The sequence below is a fragment of the Abramis brama genome (genome assembly GCF_963993115.1).
Source record: "Abramis brama genome assembly, chromosome: 7".
Taxonomy (NCBI): Eukaryota; Metazoa; Chordata; class Actinopteri; order Cypriniformes; family Leuciscidae; genus Abramis; species Abramis brama.
Genome location: NC_139969.1, coordinates 6,725,678 through 6,748,587, shown reverse-complemented (window position 1 = coordinate 6,748,587; position 22,910 = coordinate 6,725,678). Strand labels below are relative to the sequence as shown.

Genomic DNA, 22,910 nt, shown 5'->3' with positions numbered 1-22,910 from the left:
ATTTGAAATGTGTGTGTGTGTGTGTGTGTGTGTGTGTTTTTATTATTATTATTGAAAATCATGACACTGTACATTCCAAAAATAAATAAATTGTGTAAAAGTCATGAGTCAGAGGGATTTTTTAAAACAAAAGGAAAAGAAGTTGTGTTTACCCTTCTGTAAGCAGCCGTTTTAGATAGTAGAAATCCATTGCTAAAAGTAGCATTATGCATGTTGGCAGTACAAGGTACACACACTAGGGTTCACATTTAAAATAATGATAGATTAATTATTGTCACGTAATGATGAGGTGTGGATCTAAATGCAAGCTGTTTGTTGATTTATTAGAGAAAACAACACTGAAACACAAAAGAAACCACAGAAATCACTAAATCAGAACACAGTCCAAAGGATAATCCACAACATAAAGACAAACTTAACAGTTTTATAAATTAAATCAAGAGATGACCAAGAAGAAGGAAAACCAAAAAGTTACACACACAAAGGTAAATGAAGAGCTAAAAAAGAATTGTAATATAAATGATTAACTAAAGGGAACTAACTACAGGAAGTAAACACATGAAGTGATGCTGGAAAGCAGGAAGACAAAGGCAAACTAAGAGTCTAAGATAAGATAAAACGAAAGCAAAGACAGGTTTGACACAATAATTATGTATATTTATATAGCTATAATTCAGTTGCTCATAATGTGAAAATATTTAGGTCTGATAGGTTGTGAATGAACATTCAAGCTTCTCACTTTTATGTTGCAGTTTTTTATATCTGCATAATCATAAACTGTGCCTGTTATGACTTGAGTTCATATTGTGTGTATTTTTGGTCCTTAACCAAACGTGCAAACAGGATGTGTGTAGGTGTAAAGAAGTGAGACGTGGGGGGACAGTGAAGTGGAACACTGAAGAAAGACCCCTCATGAATTTAAAAAGAAAGTCAGATCGAACCATATTGACCACAAAACCAGTCACATGGGTCAATTTTTTGAAATTGAGATTTATACATACCATTAACTGAATAAATAAGCTTTCCATTAATGTATGGTTTGTTAGGATAGGACAATATTTGGCCCAGATACAACTATTTGTAAATCTGAAATCTAAGGGTGCAAAAAAATCGAAACATTGAGAAAATCGCCTTTAAAGTTGCCGATTTATGTTCACGATTGTGCTGCATTCACTCACAAAAATAAATTGACTAAATATCTTCATGGAACATGATCTTTACTTAATATCCTAATAATTTTTTTGGTGAAGAAAAATCAATAATTTTGACCCATGAACCAAATGGACCCATATTGACCCATATAATTTTGTATGGTTGGCTATTGTCACAAATATACCCGTGCTACTTGTGACTGGTTTTGTGATCCAGGGTCACATATAACTCTTCAATCAAACGAAATTTACAGACTTTAGGAAAAGCTTTAGACCCTGTAGAAGAAAAACAATGTTCATTTATCTAAAATACTAACAGTAGTTTTGTGTTGTTTGGCTTTGCTGTGTAGTTCTGGGCCATCTTTGACTTTCTGACTCTTTAGGGGTGAATTTCTTCTCACATGAACTCAAAGGATGCAAAGTGTTTTTTATAGCTAAAGTCAGGTATCATTTTTGCACTTTGTCATATTCCCTTACGGTCATGAGCACATGTGATGCCCAGTAAATTGTTATCACATTTGTGGTAGTTTTAGTAATTTTATAAAAGAAATGTTTTTGAACTTTGTTCAGGGGTATTTAACCTGTTTCTACCATTTATTTGCGCTAATATATTTTATATAGAAATCAGGAGTAATTGTGGAGTTCGTCAGCAGGGGGCAGTGTGGCGCTTATTGTGCTCCCGGGGCGTTACGTCAGTTTGTCCCGCTTTGCGGTCTTTCTCTTTCTGCTGAGCGAGATGAGAAACGGACGCAGACTTTGCACTGTCTCATTTATTTCTCCTGTTTCAGGTTGGTAGATTTGTAAATTAAGTTAATTAACTGAAATGTAATATGTTTACATGTCGCTGAATGTTTCAAGGTCCCTGTAACAAGGCTGTTTTATGAAAATGTCGACATATATGTATATATAGCAGCAGTTGTATTTTCGCGCCCGGTGACGTCATCTGTGATTACCAAAGTCACGTCGAACAGAGTTTTATTTTTAGTTCTTTGAACATTTTTGTAAGGTTAAATAGTTTTGAAATGTATGATATTGTGTAATATGTGAAAAGCTAGTGTTAAAACCAAATGTTATAAATTCTAAAAGTGGTTTAAAAACAAGTTAGAAGTCTGTCAGCTCATGCATTGTGGAAGAGTAAAAAAAAAGATTGCTAATTGAAAATGGAAAATGCATTTAGGAATTATATGCAAGTGACAACATAAGCTAGGTTTTATATTAAGTTGAAAAGAAACAACTTACAAGGTAACAGTGGATATTATCATTTTGATTTATTTGATCATATACAATTTATATCTCAGTAATTGCTGAAAGTTGAAAAAAAGACAAATTGTATTTTATTTCACGAGAAGACATTGTGTGTTTGTAACCAAGTAGGATTTTAATTGTGATTGTGTAATAAATCCTCTTGGCTCTCTTTCTGTTGAGCGAGATGAGAAACGGACGCAGACTTTGCACTGTCTCATTTATTTCTCCTGTTTCAGAGCGAGAGCATATAAGCCGTTTACATGATACCAGCCGGTACCTGTAACAGTTTATTGGGGGCTCGTCCGGGATCACTCCCACCTTGTGGCCGGAAGCTGATCCAGTGATACTGCAAACTCAGACCAAAAGTGACCTGATACAACCAGCGAGCTGCAGCCAGTGAAAGAAATCAACAAATGACACCGATCCTGTCTACTAATGAAGAGGTTACCGTTAATGAACAACGAATGATGACTGTGCAGTACTGAAATCACCACTCGTCAAGAACAGCGCGTGAATTGTAATCCTGGACTTTGGTGACCAAGTGCGTGGAATTGGGAAGCAGTTATGGCGGATAGTGAGAGGAAAAGGTTGGTGTGGGACATCAAAAAGACCCTGCTCACTCTTTCCGTAGATGAACTGTTCCAGATTGCCAAGTCAGTGGGTGCAGTGCCAGGAACGGATGAGTCTCGCGTCAATTCTACAGATGAGGAGGGTTGTACATTTGCAGTTTCATGTCCAGTGGACCTTTACTAGAGTTAGAGGATTCTGGGATGGCACATCTATTAAACCTAAGGGAGGTAATCGACACAGTTAGTCAGGGTCGTACTTCACAAGTTGCAGTAGCAATTGATGTATCGGGCAGTGGGGATGATGTAAGTCATGTTAATGATAATGTTAACCCAGCTGATGAAAGTGATGCTACTGATGTTGGGATTGCTAGTGCAACCCACATGACACCCTCTACGGCTAGTGACGCACATGATACAGAGCTGCAGAAAATGCTTACTAGTTATGATGAGCTGAGTAAGAAAATTATGCAGTACAAACACACACCCTCTCCACAGTCTGTACCTCAGTCATCTGTAAAGATAGGACTCACCACACAGAGTAGTAATGTAGCAGGTACCAGAGGTTCAAGTGAACACTCGACACCATTAACACATGACAAGTTGCTCTCCTTAAGAGAGTTGTCTTACCTTCATCGCAGGGAACTGAAGATCCAGGGGGGTCAGATTGGGGACCAGGGGTCAGATCTCAGCTATAACAGTGTCTGTCGGCAGATGGAAGACAGTTTAAGGGAACAGTTCAGTGATGCAGAGGTTGTAAGAGCCGTCCTCAAAGTCATCAAGCCAGGAACTTTTAAAGACATGTTGATGAGTAAGGATGATCTGACTGTAGAAGAGCTAAAAGCCTTCCTTCACTCCCACCTGGGTGAGCAAAGTAACACCGAGCTGTTCCAGGAGCTCATGTGCACCAAACAAAAAGACAATGAGACACCCCAACAGTTCCTGTACAGAGCTATAGGACTTAGGCAGAAGATCATGCTGTCCTCCAAACATGCTGACACAGATGTGAAGTACAGTGCAAGCACAGTGCAGGATGTGTTTCTCCACACCGTGTATCAGGGCCTAGGTCATAAACATGATGATGTTCGCAGAGAGCTGAAGCCATTGCTTGTGGACACTAGAGTATCGGATGAGGCAATCTTAAAACAGATGAAGAAAGTGATGTGTGATGAAAGTGAAAGGCAGCGAAGGCTAGGTCCCGCCACCCGCCAAAAACTAACAAATGTGCACAGTGCTCAGTCTGAAGTCAACGCTGCACAGTGTCCTAGTGTAAAAGAGAAGGTGCCAAAAACAGATGTGATCCAGCAGTTAACGGAAAAACTTGAACAGCTTACAAGTACGGTTGAGTTCATGAGACAATCAATGCAGACACAGGTGGCAGGACAGTTCAACCACAATGGGAAAGGCAGAGGAGACCGCAGGAGAGAGAAACCATATGGCTGTGACAAGTGTGTGGAGCAAAATCGTCCCGACTGCCCTCACTGTTTCCTCTGTGGTGAAGAAGGCCACCGGGCAGTGGGCTGTTTAAAGAGACCACAACGTCAGGGAAACTGGAGCCGGTCCCTGCCGAGGGACAAACAGTGACCGGGTCTCAGCAACCGTCCCAACCTGACACTTGTCATACTGATCCACCAAAAGACTCAAACACTCAAACAAACGACAAAATAACGGAAAAGAGACAGAAACAACCAAACAAGACAACCAATCCATTCACTCATGACTTACCTCACAGCAAAAGGGAACGCCTAGCCAAACTCATTGGAAGGAGAGCTCTCACCCATTGTAACCTAAATGGATTAGCAGTCAGTGCTCTGCTAGACACTGGGGCTCAAGTCAGTATGATTGATAGAGACTGGAAGAGTAAATATCTACCTGACACTCCTGTTAGACCACTCAGTGACATAATTGGTGACGAAGACGAGTTGCGGGTGTATGCAGTGAACGGTGAAGTCCTCCCGTTTGATGGCTGGGTTGCTCTTACAGTCAATTTGATGGGGAATGAAGACCCTAATCTGTCAATCACTGTGCCTTTTCTTGTCAGCAGTCTCGCTCTGGAGAGACCACTGCTAGGTTTCAACGTGCTGGAAGAGATGATACAAGAACAACCTGAAAAGCTGATTTCAACCCTCGTCGTCCTACTCTGTAATGCCTTGTGTATACCAGCAGAGAAGGCAGAGCTAATGGTGAGCTTCATCCAAGCCAGAAAACCTTCTGTGCAGTGCGGGCGCCTACGGACAGGTAGACAGGACATTGTTATCCCAGCAGGTCGGGTAGCCTGGGTCAAGTGCCAACTTCCTCCTCACATGAGTACATCTGACACAGTCTTCCTATTTGAGCCTGATGACAACAATGTGCAAGTGACAGAACTGGACGTGGGTGAAGGTCTGTTGGAGGTACAAAATCCAAGAAAACCCTATGTAGCTGTACCCGTGGGTAACAACACTAAACATACAGTAACTCTGCCGAGAAAGACAGCACTTGGTAGCATCCACTGCGTTGAAAAAGTGACCGCAATAGACTCACCTGAAACACCCAAGCCCACAGTGACTGTCAACAGTGCTGTATCAACACCTGTGGACGCCCGTCCATCATCATGGCAACCTTCCATCGACCTCAGTCACCTTGATGAGACACAAAGGGAAAAAGTCAACAAAATGCTGTGTGAAGAAGCCGGAGCTTTCGCACGTGACAGCAGCGATATTGGATGTTTACCAAGCCTACAAATGTCGATCACCCTCACAGATGAAATCCCTGTACAGAGAGCATACTCAGCAGTCCTGAAGCCACTGTTTAAAGAGGTAAAGGAATATGTGCAGGAGTTGCTGATGAAAGGATGGATAGTCAAGTCCAAGTCCCCATATGCTGCCCCAGTTGTCTGTGTTAGGAAGAAAGATGGCAGCCTACGGCTTTGTATTGATTATCGCCTCCTGAACAAAAAGACTGTACCTGATCGACATCCGCTGCCCAGAATACAAGACCTGACAGATACACTGGGGGGCTATAACTGGTTTAGCATCCTCGACCAGGGAAAAGCTTACCATCAGGGTTTCATCGCTGAGGGTTCACGTCACTTGACTGCCTTCATCACCCCGTGGGGCCTCTACGAATGGGTCCGTATCCCATTCGGACTCTCAAACGCCCCAGCAGCATTCCAGCGGAGCATGGAGGAGGTGCTAGGCACACTCAGGGATGAATGCTGCATCCCATATCTGGATGACGTGCTCTGTTATGCCAAAACATTCGATGAGCATGTGGAGGCTCTCCGTAAAATACTTCAGACTCTTCAACAACACGGAGTAAAACTGAGGCCTGAAAAATGTGAACTGTTCAGACAAGAAGTCAGGTACGTCGGGCGCCTTGTGTCAGCTGATGGTGTCAAGATAGACCCAAGGGACTTTGAAGCAGTCAAAACCTTGACAAGCAAGACACCACAGACAGTTGGTGAGGTAAGGAAACTGACGGGTTTCTTAGGATATTATCGCTCATACATCCAGGATTTTTCCAGGATCGCAAAGCCAATCTATGAGTTGCTCCAAATCAAGCCAGGGAAAGCCCAGATTCCAAAACGTGGGAAAACCACCAAACGCCCACAGCTGCCTTCCCGAGAGCCTGTTGACTGGACTCCTCAACATCAGGAAGCCCTAGAGCAACTGGTAGATCTCCTTATAACTCCACCTGTTTTAGCCTATCCTGACTTCAACCTACCTTTCACGCTGCATACAGACGCCTCAGACCAGGGCCTGGGGGCTGTCCTCTATCAGCGCCAGAATGGAAAGCTGAGAGTCATTGGCTATGGCTCGAGGACTTTGACACCGGCTGAACGAAACTATCACCTGCACAGTGGAAAACTGGAGTTCCTCGCACTGAAATGGGCTGTGTGTGAAAAGTTCCGGGACTACCTGTACTACGCTCCCCATTTCACTGTGTACACGGACAACAACCCCCTGACCTATATCATGAGTACAGCAAAACTCAACGCTGTTGGTCATCGGTGGGTGGGAGAACTATCAGACTTCCGGTTCGACATAAGGTATAGGCCTGGAAAATCAAATGGAGATGCAGACACACTGTCTCGGCTCCCGTTGGACATGGGGAAATATGAGGTGGTTTGTACAGAGGAGCTCTCGAACGAGGCAGTACGTGCTACATGGGATGGGAGTCAGGCAGCAGAACGGAAGGATGTGGCCTGGGTTGCAGCACTTAACATGCATTCCCCGGATCCTCCGCAACCTCATTGTCACCTGCCAACTATCAGCCATGATGATCTTGTTAAAGCTCAAAGAGAGGATCAAGCAATAGGCAAGATTATTGAATTAAAGGAGTCAAACACTAAACTGACGGATGACATAAGCCAAACTGTAAATGGAGCCACCCAAAAGCTGCTGCATGAGTGGAGTAAGTTGCACCTTGAAGACGGTCTCCTGTTCAGAAGGACGACCCAGCACAAGCAGTTAGTCCTCCCTCTGAAACACAGGTCAATAGCTCTGAAGTACCTACACAATGAGATGGGTCATGTAGGCACAGAAAGAGTACTCCATCTTGCTCGGGAAAGGTTTTACTGGCCCTTTATGGTGAAAGAAATTGAAGACCATGTCACCCGAAGATGTTCCTGTATCAGATCTAAGAAACCCACAACACACACTCGAGCTCCTATGGGCAGTATCACATCTAATTTCCCTTTAGAGCTTGTGTGTATTGATTACTTGCATCTGGAAACCAGTTGTGGAGGATATGAATATATCCTAGTAGTAATTGACCACTTCACTAGATTTGCTCAGGCATACCCCACGAAGAACAAGAGCGGGAAAACAGCTGCTGAGCGCATCTTCAATGATTTCATACCCCGGTTGGGATATCCCTCCAAACTACATCATGACCAGGGTCGTGAATTTGAGAACAAACTGTTCCAATCATTGCAGCGTTTATCAGGGGTTGGCCACTCGCGGACCTCGCCCTACCACCCACAAGGCAACCCAGCTGAGCGGTTGAACCGCACCATTCTCCAGATGTTAAGAACATTGACTGATAGTGAGAAACTACGGTGGAAGGATCACCTCCCGCATGTTATACACGCATACAATTGCACCAGACATGAGTCAACCGGCTACTCACCGTTTTTCCTCCTCTACGGCCGTCACCCACATCTCCCAGTCGACTTGCTGTTTGGATTGGTTGGAGAAAGGGAACCATACTCACCTAGAGGATTTGCAGAGAAATGGGCTGAAAAGATGACAGAAGCCTACCGCATTGTTAGTGAGAATAGTAGAAAGTCCAGTGCAAGGGGAAAAGTGACATATGACAAGAAGACAAGAGGGGTGGTACTGCAACCAGGGGACAGAGTTCTGGTCCGGAACCTTAGTGAACGTGGAGGACCAGGGAAACTAAGAGCGTACTGGGAGAAGACTATATACATAGTCGAACGTCAACTTGGCGAGAATCCAGTGTACGTTGTCTGCCCTGAAACTGGAAACAAACAGAAAAGCAGGACACTGCACCGTAATCTCCTGTTGCTGGTGAACGACTTACCGGTTGAGGTTACTCCATCTGACACCAGACCTATCCCTGAGAAGAAAACACATAACAGACAAAACCAAGACAGAATGACAGACACTCAAAGACAAGCAGACACGAGTGAGGATAGTGAAAATGATTCAGATGCTGATTCTGGCTCGGGATACTGGCTAAGGAGACCAATCGTAAGGACAGAGGAAAGACCTGTTATCTACCAGGAGCAACGCACCAGGTATCCAGAGATTCGGGGGTCAGGACCGACATCTGTAAGAAGAGAAAGTCATACTGTACCTGAACACTTACCAAAACCCTACTGAGACAAGACACAACGGTGATGAAAACCTACCTTTATGCACTGAACCTGTGGAAGAAGAAAACAATGGATACCAAGACTCTGACTCAGAACTTCGACCTTTGACCCCTCCTGTAGAAAACACTCAGTCAGACGTTAGAAGGTCCGCTCGTGAGAGAAGGCCACGCCATTTCCTCACATATGAAACATTAGGTGAACCATCAGTTCAGGCACACGCCACAGTTAATTCAATGACTGGTTACACAGCACCTTATGTACCTATCATAGAAGCATCTCATCACACTACACCTGCGCACTCACTCTTTCCATACATACCGCCTTATTGTATGACATATCCGTATCCACTCCATTACCCTCAGACACCATACTTACCATATCCTTACCAAGCTCAAGCCACATACATTCCACCTACTATGCTTGTTCATTGAATAGAGATTGGAGAATCAAAGTCAAGAGGTAAAAGGGTTAAACAGTTTTGAGATAAAGATTTTTGGAAATGTCAGAAGCCATTTTTTTTTTTTTTTTTGTCAGGGAGTGTGTGATGCCCAGTAAATTGTTATCACATTTGTGGTAGTTTTAGTAATTTTATAAAATAAATGTTTTTGAACTTTGTTCAGGGGTATTTAACCTGTTTCTACCATTTATTTGCGCTAATATATTTTATATAGAAATCAGGAGTAATTGTGGAGTTCGTCAGCAGGGGGCAGTGTGGCGCTTATTGTGCTCCCGGGGCGTTACGTCAGTTTGTCCCGCTTTGCGGTCTTTCCAGGCGGGAAGGAAGTCGACCGGAAGTTGAAGCCGGCCGCGTGCCACCATCTTGTAGCAGAACTTCACCTGCAGTTAGCATCCCATTGACTCCCATTCATTTTGGCGTCACTTTGACAGCGAATAACTTTACATCTGAGGTGTTTGAAGACTCCATTTGTCCATTATTTATTTCTAAAGAAACACGACAATGTATAAAATGCTCCATTACCTTGTAGCTTATGTTATGGCCCCGTAGAAGCAGTTTTTGTAAAAGTAGGCTTACGATTGCGTCATAACCACGCGACTCTCTGTCGCACAGTAGAGAGATTACCGTATGGACGGGAGGAGAAGCTCGCGGGCAATCGGGGGGACGTGGAGGCAAAATGACAATATAATTAATCAGAATACCTAGCAAAAGTTGCTCTTGCTCCAAGCTCATGAACAGCTCCCACTCACACTCTCCGTCTCTGCAAGATTCGGAAGGGAATGATTCAGATTTCTCTTGGCACAGCTACTAGAAGACAGACGGGTTGCTCACGTGGTCCGTGTAACGCTTTGCTCGGTTTGAGTCTGCGCGTCAGGAAAGGAAGTGCTAAGAAATCGCTAAAAATGGGCTTCACTTGTCTCAATTGAGATCCAATGAGATGGCTCTGTCCACTTCTTATACTGTCTATGGGTCTTTCTGCTGAGCGAGATGAGAAACGGACGCAGACTTTGCACTGTCTCATTTATTTCTCCTGTTTCAGGTTGGTAGATTTGTAAATTAAGTTAATTAACTGAAATGTAATATGTTTACATGTCGCTGAATGTTTCAAGGTCCCTGTAACAAGGCTGTTTTATGAAAATGTCGACATATATGTATATATAGCAGCAGTTGTATTTTCGCGCCCGGTGACGTCATCTGTGATTACCAAAGTCACGTCGAACAGAGTTTTATTTTTAGTTCTTTGAACATTTTTGTAAGGTTAAATAGTTTTGAAATGTATGATATTGTGTAATATGTGAAAAGCTAGTGTTAAAACCAAATGTTATAAATTCTAAAAGTGGTTTAAAAACAAGTTAGAAGTCTGTCAGCTCATGCATTGTGGAAGAGTAAAAAAAAAGATTGCTAATTGAAAATGGAAAATGCATTTAGGAATTATATGCAAGTGACAACATAAGCTAGGTTTTATATTAAGTTGAAAAGAAACAACTTACAAGGTAACAGTGGATATTATCATTTTGATTTATTTGATCATATACAATTTATATCTCAGTAATTGCTGAAAGTTGAAAAAAAGACAAATTGTATTTTATTTCACGAGAAGACATTGTGTGTTTGTAACCAAGTAGGATTTTAATTGTGATTGTGTAATAAATCCTCTTGGCTCTCTTTCTGTTGAGCGAGATGAGAAACGGACGCAGACTTTGCACTGTCTCATTTATTTCTCCTGTTTCAGAGCGAGAGCATATAAGCCGTTTACATGATACCAGCCGGTACCTGTAACACACAGAGCAAAGCGGAAATGACGTTTCTTCCTATCTGTGGTCCTGAGGTTGAAGTCACATTACTTCTCAAACTTCCTCATTGAAAAACCCGCACTGAAACGCATTTTTGTTTGCCACGATGGCTTTTATGCTGCTCCTGTTAACTTCTCTTCTGATTTACAACACAGGTACAAAATCCAATTATTTTACTCAGATAAATAAATCTTTGATTAATGTTTTTTGTTGTTGTTGTTGTTTGATAATGACTGAATTGAAGGACATATTTAAGATTCTCTCAAAAATTACTTTTAATTAGATCTATTAATGTTTATTTGCCTTATGCTTAGTTTAATGTCAAAAATGTTTTAAACTAAAATTTTGTCGAGATTTAAATGATTTGTTACAGTAGTTTGTCTTGAACTTGGCTTTCAGTTCATCTTTACAGAGAAAGATCTTGTTTTTTCCCCTATTAGAGGAAGCCTACTGCATGCTAAAATACCCATTAACTAAATTAAATTCCAACTAGAACCTTTAGCTTGTGGAAACTGTTACTGTACATGAAAACAGCAGTAAGCAAACAGTTACTAAACAGTGTCCTTTAAACAAAGTCTTATTTTCTCTCTCCTCAGGGTTCAGTGCTGAGATCTCTGTGTTTGTGAAGACGGGAGATTCTGTTCAACTGGATATACAGACACAAGAACTACCAGAGTTTGATATTTTATCCTGGACAAATGATAAATCAGAGATTATAGTTAGATATATACATGAATCTAGAACAGTAAAACTCCACTCTTCCTACAAGCACAGAGTGGATTTCAATGATAAAACCTTCTCTCTCACACTGAAGAACATGCAGAAGACAGACACTGGACTCTATACAGCAAGAGCATATGGAGAATCAGAGAACAATATTGTTACATACAGAGTATCTGTTATAGGTGAGTGATATGTACTGCTCAATCTATGATGTAACTCCATATAAGACAATGTCAATTATGTTTTGTCCTGGTTTACTCAAGTTTTGAATAGGCAAGTTCTAGCATCACTGAATCTGTGTATGTGGCCTTAAATGTTTTACTGTGTGTTTCAGATGCAGTGGAAACTCCGGTCTTGACTGTAAACTCAAACTGGTCCAGCTCTGACTCCTGTAGCTTTACATGTAAAGGAAGTAACATTATCATCAGCTCCATCTATAATAGTAGCAGCTGTTCTCCAGAAGAAGCGACATCATCAAATAACTACTCTCTAAATCTGAACTGCAGTGATGACTACATCATGTGTATCCATAGCAACTCAGTGAGCTCGAAGACTGCCAGAAAGAAGGTTAATGAACTCTGCACTGTTGATCAAGGTACATACCTGTACTGTATCCATACACTCAAATATGTGACCCTGGATCACAAAACCAGTCATAAGTCGCACGGGTATATTTGTGGCAATAGCCAACACTACATTGTATGGGTCAAAATGATCGATTTTTCTTTTATGCCAAAAATCATTAGGATATTAAGTAAAGATCTTGATCCATGAAGATATTTTGTAAATTTCCTACCTTAAATACATCAAAAATGTATTTTTGTGAGTGAATGCAGCACAACCGTGAACATAAATGGACAACTTTAAAGATGATTTTCTCAATGTTTAGATTTTTTTGCACCGCAGATTCCAGATTTACAAATAGTTGTATCTCGGCCAAATATTGTCCTATCCTAACAAACCATACATCAATGGAAAGCTTATTTATTCAGCTTTCAGATGATCTATAAATGATCAGATGATCAATTTTAAAAAATGTACCCATTGTGTGGCCCAGGGTCACATAATGAAGAAACAGAAAATTAATGAGAGAATGTAACTATAAGCACTGGTCTGAAATGCCTGTTTGTTTAAAATTCAGTCTGGGAAAACTGATTGTTTTTGTTCTTATCTTTCATGTAGAAACACCACAAGCTATAAAAAATTCACCGTACCCCACATGGTTTATCCTCCTTATGTGCCTATTTACAACATGTTTGTTGGCATCAGTGATCGGCTGGTGTCTCTACAAGAGAAAAAAAGGTACAAAGCATCTAATCTTACATTCAGTTTAAAGACACATTAAAGAGAATTTAATCAATGCTAGGCACTATTTCATATTGAGTGTTAAACATACTAAGAGTATGTTTCTCTGAAAATAAAAGACTGTACTGTGTGTGCATGTCAAATGTCTTTTATTAATGTTAAGAAACAAATATAATCATATTTACAGTATTTGCACAAAGCTTATGATCTTGTGCCTCATCCATTAAGCTTTTCAGCAGTTAGAACAACACAGTTAAAGTTTGACATCAAAATCTAATGCAAACCTACTTTTTTTGTAGAGTGATTTTTGAAAGAGTATATGACTTGATTTTTTTGTTTTTTGTTTTTGGACCCAAAAGTAGTTTTGCCAGTCTTTGGAACTGAAATAACTTCACTATTCTTCACAGAGCAGTTCAGGTTATATGTAAGGAATAATTGACGACAGGCCGTTGAATTATTAGAAAAATAATGCACACCCGAGGTGGTAATGCGGTCACGACGCGAAGCGGAGTGGCCGTTCACCTCGGTGTGCATTATTTTTCTAATAATTCAACGGCCTGAAGTCAATTATTCCGCTTATACTACAGTTACCACACCTCGAAACATTGTTCAGATTATGTATTTCAAGACGTTTGTAAAGTTTTTGTCATTAAAACGCTCTTGTATGTAGGACTAATTTCTTACGCATCTAATCCAATGCCTCCGTTGCTAATTCCAAAACGTCATTTTAGAGTTAGTAACGGAGGTTTGAGCCACTGATAGCAGACTAATGCTGGGACACACGACTAGCTGACACATTCTCTGACTGTTTTCATCGACTGCAGCAGATTTTAAACACCGACTTTGAACACAGACTGAACGCGCTGAACGCGCGTTTGGGCATGATCAGTCATAAGTATCAAATTGCATTCATAACCGGCCTTAAAGTGTGTCCCCGGCTTTATGCAGTTATTAATGCAGTTATTAGAGAGAGATGTTGCAATAATGAGACAGAAAAGCATGTGCGTCAGTATTATTAGCCTATTTATTTATTAATTTAATTCGTTTTAATTAATTCGTTCATTCTTTTTTTTTTTTTTTTTTTTTTCATTGACAGATGACAGTAGACTATAGCCAAATAAATGAAACACAAAGCCCTTTTAACAAGTGGGCCTATAAATAATTATTTATTTATTATTATCTGCAATAAAAATCCGTACTGCAGGACTATCCATTTATTTAGCCTATATTCAGTTTAATTTTCTATTGATTATAATATAGACAGGACTATATACTTTATTTATTAAAATTAAACTGCATGTTTCCGTTGATTGTGAAGCTAGACATTGAAAATTGCAGATCAAGCGCATGGGGCTAAATGCTTTTTCTTGTTATGAATTGTATCCTATTTTCCGTTATTACCGTTAACTACGCGAAGTGATATGGAACTGTAATGCGGTCAAGACCTGCCTGGAACTACTTTAGCCGTGCGTTTCCCTGAAAATAATGCACACCTTAGAACGTTCGTCAACCAATCAGATTCAAGCATTCAACGGCCCTGTAGTATAAATATATATATATATATATATATATATATATATATATATATATATATATATAATTTTTTTTTTTTTTTTTTAGTAGCATATAGACCACATGCAGATTTAACCACTGACTAAATGTGTGTAAAAATTAAATATTTGGCTGAATTAAATATGAAACTGACCATTTAACCTAGTACAGTATAAAGTTGAACTTGTTCTAAACTTCATAGTGGCATCATTTTTAATAAAGCTACTAATTTATAACAATTATATAACAATTCTTGCATTTAAAATTAGCATTTTTATTTGTACATTGATGTCTTATTAAAGTTCTAAATGCCAGAATTAAAATTCTAGAATGATGTTTCTTAATAGTTCAGTTGTTGTGCTTTTAAAAACAACATTTTTTTTATGTCTGATGAGATTTATGATGTTTTCAGATCATTCCTACACCCCTGACATGCAGAATGAACTTACAGTCTATGAAAAAGTTGACGTAAGTTTCATATTACTATCCTTCATTAACCACTGATGATAAATGCGGTTTATATCTTTTTGAAACAAGTTTTGCATCACTGAGTCTGATGTTGATTGAATTTGTCTGAATATTAAGAATATTAAGCCACCACAAAGTCCACTGGAGACATTGGAGAAAACAACGAATCCCTGCACACTGTACGATACTGTAAGAGAACATGGACCTCCTGATGTTACGATGGAAACCGACCAGATCTCACCCAGTCATGACTCTGTGAATCAGGTGAAGATGAAGCTCTTACTCTAATTTTACAAAAAATACATTTGGATTAAAGGCACGTTCAGGCACTTGAGAACCTGTAGATGTTTATATGATGTGTTGGGAAAATGTTTTAATTAATGCAAATGATTTTGTTCTTTATTTCAGAGTGCAACACTAACAGAGAACAGCCAACCAAATGCACCAGCCACTATCTACTGTACCATTCAGAATCAACAAAAATCTGAAACTGATCACACCATTTATGCTGAAGTCAATAAACAGCCAGCCAAGGATAAATCTGTACATCCAAAACCAGAATAAAATATAATAAAGGTGAACTTTTAATAAAGCTGAACCCTTACAGGGATTCAAATAACAGTGAGGCTAAATAAGCAACAAGTACATTGTAGTTTCAAATTATTCATGGTGAATATGTAAATTAATGTAAACTAGTTTTTTTTGTTTTTTGTTTTGTTTTTATAAAAGCAGAAGTATTTTTGATGTAAATATCTTGCACATGTAGCTCAGACAGGAAAGCAAAATCTCACATATTTTCTGTTAGAGATTCCTTACCGCCTTTGCATTCAACACCTGAAAACCACTTCCAGGAATGTGTGTTGGTCTATAACAGTAAGTCCTGTATTGCTTTAACTATTTTTCCCCCACTTGTCTTACATTTCTTCCCCACTTAATCTGTTCTTGTTCAGTTTCTTTGTTTTTGTCTCTTTTTTGTAGTCTGTCATGTACTTGTGTTTAACTGTTCTTGCACCTTTTACCAGACAATATTTAAGTTATTTTGTTCATTTGTGCAGCTACAGTATGCTAAGACATACAATAATGCTCAATTGCGAGTGTATATTACAAGAAATTGAAGTCCTGTACAGATATTTTGATAAATGTAAACCTAAAGCAGTATTGACTGTGAATAAAAAATATTTTCATGACCTAAAATGAATATGTATGCAATGCATGTATGTATGTATGTATGTATGTATGTATGTATGTGTGTACGCTTATGGGACTGTGCAATACATTGACTGTTTATACAATACAATACAATATTTATTTATAAAGCACATTTAAAAACAACCAAGGCTGACCAAAGTGCTGTACAGAACAGAATAAAATAAAAATTATACAACCAATAAAGGAACACACAACAATAGATTAGCAATAATCGTACCTAAATCAAGGAGTATTAAAAGCCAAAGAGAATAAATAGGTCTTTAAAGAAGATCTGAAGGTGGAAACAGAGGGAGCTAATCTGATGTAAAGAGGTAGACTGTTCCCAAGTTTTGGGCCTGCAGTCGCAAAAGCTTGATCGCCTCGTTTTTATTAAGTAAAGATCTAGGCACAATGAGTGATCGCTGGATCTCAGAGTTCTAGAAGGAGTGTACGGACAGAGAAGATCGGTTCTGAGGGGCCAATTTGTTGAGAGCTTTTTAAACAAATAATAACATTTTAAAATCAATTCTAAATTTGACAGGTAGTGTAGTGTGGATAAAATAGGGGTGACCGACTCCTGTAAAATCTAATTAGTTGGGCTTACTTCAAAAAAGCATGCAAACCGATTGCCTTAAAAAACAAGAAAAGTGAAATAGGAATAGTATGTGGTACTGACAAATGCTTAGTTAGTATAGTTCACTTACACAAGAGTTCCAGTAAGCACTAGCTGTAGACGGGAGAGGGAAGACTGAGAGACACAAAAATAAAGTGAACTACAATAGTCTAGACGAGTTAGTCTAGTTACGAAAGCATGAATCACTGTTTGGAAGTAACTCTGGGATAAAAAGGGTTGCACTTTAGAGAGTTTGTGAAGATGAAAAAAGCATGATTTTACAACAGTACTGGGACAGTAAATACACATGGGATTGTCCAATATACCTTCTACTGCTCATTTTATTTCTTGCCGCTATGTTGAGTTGTATGTTACATTTACTCAGTGTTTTGTATTGTGCTTGTGTGTTAATTTTACCACAAGGAGTTTTGTTGTACATCTAAGTGCAATGACAATAAAGACATTCAAATGTATGTATGTATTTATTTATTTAGGCCACACATAAGCCTCAATGTGAAATTAAACTACACTGGCAACAGCAGATCCTGAATCCATGGCAGGAAAGTAGTTTTACTTTAAAGAGGGTATTCTGGACAATCCCTGTCTTTTACCTACTTATTTACACACTTGTTACGCTAAACTGTACTATAAAATCAATATCACACAAGCTTTATCACAAATACAAGGATAGCACAATGCTGTGTAAAATATAGCTTATAGAGTCTAGCATGTCACAACAGGAATTACCACTTCCTGTGAACTACAAGCGTAACACTTCTGCTTTTAAATCTTCTGACTGTGCATTTAATGTAATCATTTCTCAGTCTTGCCACAGATCCTGATCACTGTAAAGTTAAACATAACACTGAATATTCTTTTGGAAAGTTCCAGATTGAAATAAGAAACATTTTCATCAGTTTTAGTTGTACATGAGATATACGCTACAAAGTTCTTATATGTTCTATTCTTGAACACCAAAAATTGTGGTTTTGAAAATGTATATTCCATGTTAAACATCATAGTTGCCCAGCAGAATGATCAAACAGTCCATGCAGAAGTTGGACGTGAGTTTCTGTCATGGTCATGTTTAGTTTCACTTTCTTGTTTAGTTTCGAGTCATGGTTTTCTTTGTCACTGTTGTCATAATTACCGTAATTTTAAGATGACATGTGATGTTCTGTTTTGAGCTGCTGAGGGGAAACCAGTTCCCAAATTCATGAATGATCATATTTAAGCCCTCAGTTTTTCACAGTTCATGTTTCTCTTGTTATTGTAATGTCAATGTTAAGTTGTGTAGTTTAGAAAAGAGACCAAGGCACTTCTTCTGGTTCAAAAAAAAAGTTTAAAAGCCTTTATTCACATCAAGGTTTTTTAACTTTTTTTTGGACTGAAATAACCGCTTTGGACTCTTTTCTGAAGTGCAAGTAAGCTAGCCTAGAAATCTAGACGCACCCTAGCGGCAGCAACATTTATTTTCCAGCCAGGGTAGTCTAGCAACTCTCCGTTGACTTTCGAGCTGGAAAAAACAAACTCTAGTCAGGCCAATCAAATCGTGTATAGAGTCGGTGGTCGGGCTTAATATAATGACGACAGAGTTGTGACGGTGTGAAACCAAACACACTTCACCAAATCCTGACTCTGTGAATAAGGTGAAGATTAAACAATGACTGTACTCTCACTGAATTGCATTTCATTTAAAAATGTGATTAATTTGGATTAAATGTGTTAATTTGGAATAAAGATTAAGAAAAGCTTAACTGAACAACTTTAGTTGAATATGATAAATGTATGATAATGAACAACCTAAATGCACCAGCCACTATCTAGTGTACCATTCAGAAGCAACCAAAACTTCCTAAATCTGAAACTGAAACCATTTATGCTGTGGTCAGTAAACTGCCAGCCAAGTATGAATAATATATAATGAAATCGAGCTTTCAGTAAAGCTGAACTACTACAGTAATTCGAAGTGATACAGTACATCATGTGTTCAGGATGTCATTGTTTTTCTCAATTGTAAATAAAAAAAGCAGCATATATGTGCAATGTGCTAGCTAATTTATGGTGTGTTTGAAATATTTTGAATGTGTAAGTTCTGTTTTTTTTAAATAAATAAAAGCAGTGGTAAATTAATTTTTTTATGTAAAATTTCAGAACTGCTGTACTTGTGACTCAGACAGGAATGCAAAATCTCACATGGTTTCTGTAGATTTCTGTTAGAGATTTGACTCTGCCTTTGCAGGCAACACTCACAAAACCACTTCCTGGAAAGACTAAGTCATTTTGAAGGGACGCTGGGGCTTTCACTTACTCATCCGCTCCCATCCACCTGTTTAGTGTATTGAAAGTAATTTTAAGGAGAATTTAAACAAAAATGTGCAATTAAGGAAGTATAAATTACAGTATATAAAAAATATATGTAATAAACCAGTAAAATAAATGTATCTTTGTTCTGTTTCTTCATGTAATTATTATTTTTTTTTTTTTTTTTTTTACATTTGTGCAGCTAGATGCAACTTAGCATTCATTTATGCCCTATAGGCTATAGCAAGTGTATATTACACTAAATCATATCAATGGAAGAACCTCTGTATGTCACACCACGGTCTGTCCAGCAGAGGGAAACTGAGAGCACAAGGCCTTCCACATCTTCCTCCTAATTCTCTGCTCATTATTGGTTCAATGAAATCACCTGTGCCTAGCTAGTTAGTGTTAACCTGTGTATATTTAAAGACTAGCATTTGCTTGTATCTTAGCTCAGTCTTGAAGGTCTCTTGCCTAGCATGCTTTTGTGTTTTCCTGTTTAGTCTACCCTGAAAGACTTTTTGTCAGACCTTTTTGAACAGCTTCTCGGGTAAACATTGTTTTATGTTTTTTGACTCTTTTTGCCTGCATCATCCAGTGTGGATTTTGTACCTTGCTCAACCAAGCTCTTATGCTGGATCCTTTGTGTTGGCTCTGGAAGAATACTAGTAAAGACTATCTTTTTTTCCTTCTAACCTGCCTCTTGTGATCTGCCTCAATTATCTGCCAATTGAGTCCACACTGTCCCATAGAACAGTGGTTAAGACCTTGGGTTACCAGCAACATACTCTGGGTTCGAATCCCGGACCTGACAGCAAGACTGAGCCAAACAAGATATGGACCTGGCAGATACTGAACAGATTCACGGAGCCATTAGCAAACAGGGAGCTTTGCTTGGAACACATGAGACACAGCTCCAGAGACTGACAGACGCTGTGAACCAGATTGGGGAGTCGCTGCAACAACTACAAACATGCTTGCCTCGAGAACCTGTGGTACTACCATCACCAGAAACCCCACCATTAACTGCACCAATGCCCCAAGAACCAAAGATTCCAACCCCTCAGCGCTACGGTGGGAAGCCTGGTACCTGCTAGGGCTTCCTAACTCAAGTGTCACTCATTTTTGAACTCCAACCAGCCACCTTTGCTTCAGAGAGGGCTAAGATTGCATACATTATCTCCTTGTTGTGTGATCGTGCACTGGATTGGGCCTCAACCCTCTGGAGACAACAGTCCCCCATCTGCTCTGATCTAAAGCTGTTCACAGAGACTATTCAACAAGTGTTTGACCATCCAGTCAGTGGCCGTGAGGCGGCAAGGAGACTATTAGACCTACATCAGGGGCATCAATCTGTGGCCGACTACGCAATTGAGTTTCGTACTCTGGCTTCTGAGAGTAAGTGGGATACAGAGGCGCTTATTTCAACCTTCTATCGTGGTCTCTCTGAGGGGGTTAAGGATGAATTAGCCAGTAGAGATTGGGGTACAAGCTTGGAGGAACTCATAACTTTGGCTGTCCGAATTGATAACCGTATTCGTGAAAGAAGAGAACGCTGTACTCCCCGAGAAATGCCCATGTTATCATCTCTCAGCGTCCCAGAAGTTTCTCATTTAACTCAACAGACAGAGGAAGAGCCTATGCAGCTGGGTAGGACCCGCATTTCACCTAAGGAGAGAGAGAGACGCATGAGAGAAGGTCTGTGCTCCTATTGTGGTGGCTCAAACCACTTGCGCTCTTCTTGCCCTGAGTTAGCGTTAAAAGCCAAAGCTCGCTAAGGGAAGTGGGGACCTTAGCGAGTGGAACTTCTCAGTTTGACACTCCTCACTCCCGTTTACTGTTGCCAGCTATGCTTACTTGGGGGGATACCAGGGAGAAGACCGTGACTTTGAAAGCATTTGTGGATTCAAGTGCAGCAGATAACTTTTTGGACATTAATTTGGCTAAGAAAATGTGTATCCCCTATGAGACTTGCTCTTCGTTCTGGAAGGTTGAAGCCCTAGATGGCAGACCGATAGGGTCTGGAATAATCAAGTTCAGAACAGTTCCTTTATGCTTAACCATTGATACTAACCATCATGAAACAATCTCTTTTTATCTGATCAAGTCTACCAGAGAACCCCTTATTCTAGGTTACCCCTGGCTGCGGCTTCACGACCCTCAATTCTCCTGGACCTCTGGAACTCTCCTTCGTTGGGGCTCTGCGTGCGAGGATTCTTGTACCTTTCCTGCTTCCACTGTGATTGGGAGTAAAGAAATTCTGGCAGCTATTGAGGTGAGTGCCAGTTCCTTGAATAAGCCACAAGATCTAACACTCATGCCCCCTGATTACTATGACTTGAGAGAAGTTTTTAGCAAACAACGTGCTACTAAGCTACCCCCTCATAGACCATATGATTGTGCTATTGACCTTCTTCCTGGCGCACTCCCACCTAGAGGTCACATATATTCCCTCTCTGCCCCAGAGACTAAGGCCATGAACGAATATATCCAGGATGCTTTGAGTACTGGTTTTATTCGCCCATCATCTTCACCAGCTAGTGCTGGTTTCTTTTTCGTCCCTAAGAAAGACGGTAGTCTTAGGCCCTGTATTGACTATCGTGGGCTCAATAAGGTGACTGTTAAGAATCGTTACCCTCTCCCACTAATGTCATCGGCTTTTGAACTGCTCCAGAAAGCTAAGATCTTTTCGAAGTTAGATCTGCGAAGTGCGTACAACTTGGTACGCATAAAGGAGGGAGGCGAATGGAAAACAGCCTTCAGTACCCCAACTGGCCACTGGGAATATCAAGTCATGCCTTTTGGGTTAGCTAATGCCCCAGCTGTGTTTCAGGCCTTCATCAATGACGTCTTGAGGGAGATGTTGAATCATTTTGTTTTTGTCTATCTAGATGACATACTGATTTTCTCAGACTCTCTACAGGAACACATTCACCATGTCCAACAGGTCCTGAGGAGGCTTCTTGAGAATCACCTTTTCGTTAAGCTTGAAAAATGTGATTTCCATGTGCCCCAAGTCTCATTCCTAGGCTATGTTGTCTCACAAGAAGGCATCCAGATGGAACCAACGAAGGTATCTGCCATCACCACCTGGCCCCAGCCCAAATCACTAAAGCAGGTACAAAGATTTCTTGGTTTTGCCAACTTCTACAGGAAGTTTATTCGCAATTTCAGCACTATTGCAGCACCCATCTCCTCACTTACTAAGGGGTCACCCGCTCGTATCCACTGGACTACTGAGGCTCAGCAGGCGTTCGACAGATTAAAGGGACTGTTCTCTTCTGCCCCAATCCTGGTACACCCAGACCCCGAATTGCCATTTATCGTGGAGGTGGATGCATCAGAAGAGGGAGTTGGAGCAGTGCTCTCCCAAAGGTCTATCACAGATAACAGACTCCATCCGTGTTCTTTCTTTTCCAAACGACTGTCGCCAGCTGAGAGAAATTATGATGTGGGTAACCGAGAGCTCCTTGCTGTGAAACTTGCACTGGAGGAGTGGCGCCACTGGCTGGAGGGGGCCAAGCATCCTTTTATTGTGTGGACGGACCACAAAAACCTGTCCTACCTACAGCAGGCAAAGCGCCTTAACCCTCGGCAGGCCAGGTGGGCTCTGTTTTTTACCTGTTTTAATTTTGTGATCTCTTACAGACCTGGATCCAAGAATGTTAAGGCTGATGCCTTGTCACGCCAGTATGATTGTTCCCAGAGGGACCGTTCCCCAGAGT

At 40.3% G+C, this 22,910-nt stretch overlaps 1 protein-coding gene across 1 annotated transcript; it reads left to right on the top strand.

Annotated features, from left to right (window-relative positions):
- The first annotated feature begins 9,378 nt into the window (after positions 1-9,378).
- Positions 9,379-17,354, top strand: LOC311086749 (uncharacterized protein). The gene is made up of 7 exons (XM_084119799.1): positions 9,379-11,188; positions 11,630-11,938; positions 12,091-12,351; positions 12,939-13,058; positions 15,025-15,080; positions 15,198-15,344; positions 15,489-17,354. Exons 1-7 carry the CDS (start codon positions 11,140-11,142, stop codon positions 15,642-15,644), a joined length of 1,098 nt encoding a protein of 365 aa, XP_083975925.1. The 5' UTR covers positions 9,379-11,139; the 3' UTR covers positions 15,645-17,354.
- Positions 17,355-22,910: the final 5,556 nt, after the last annotated feature.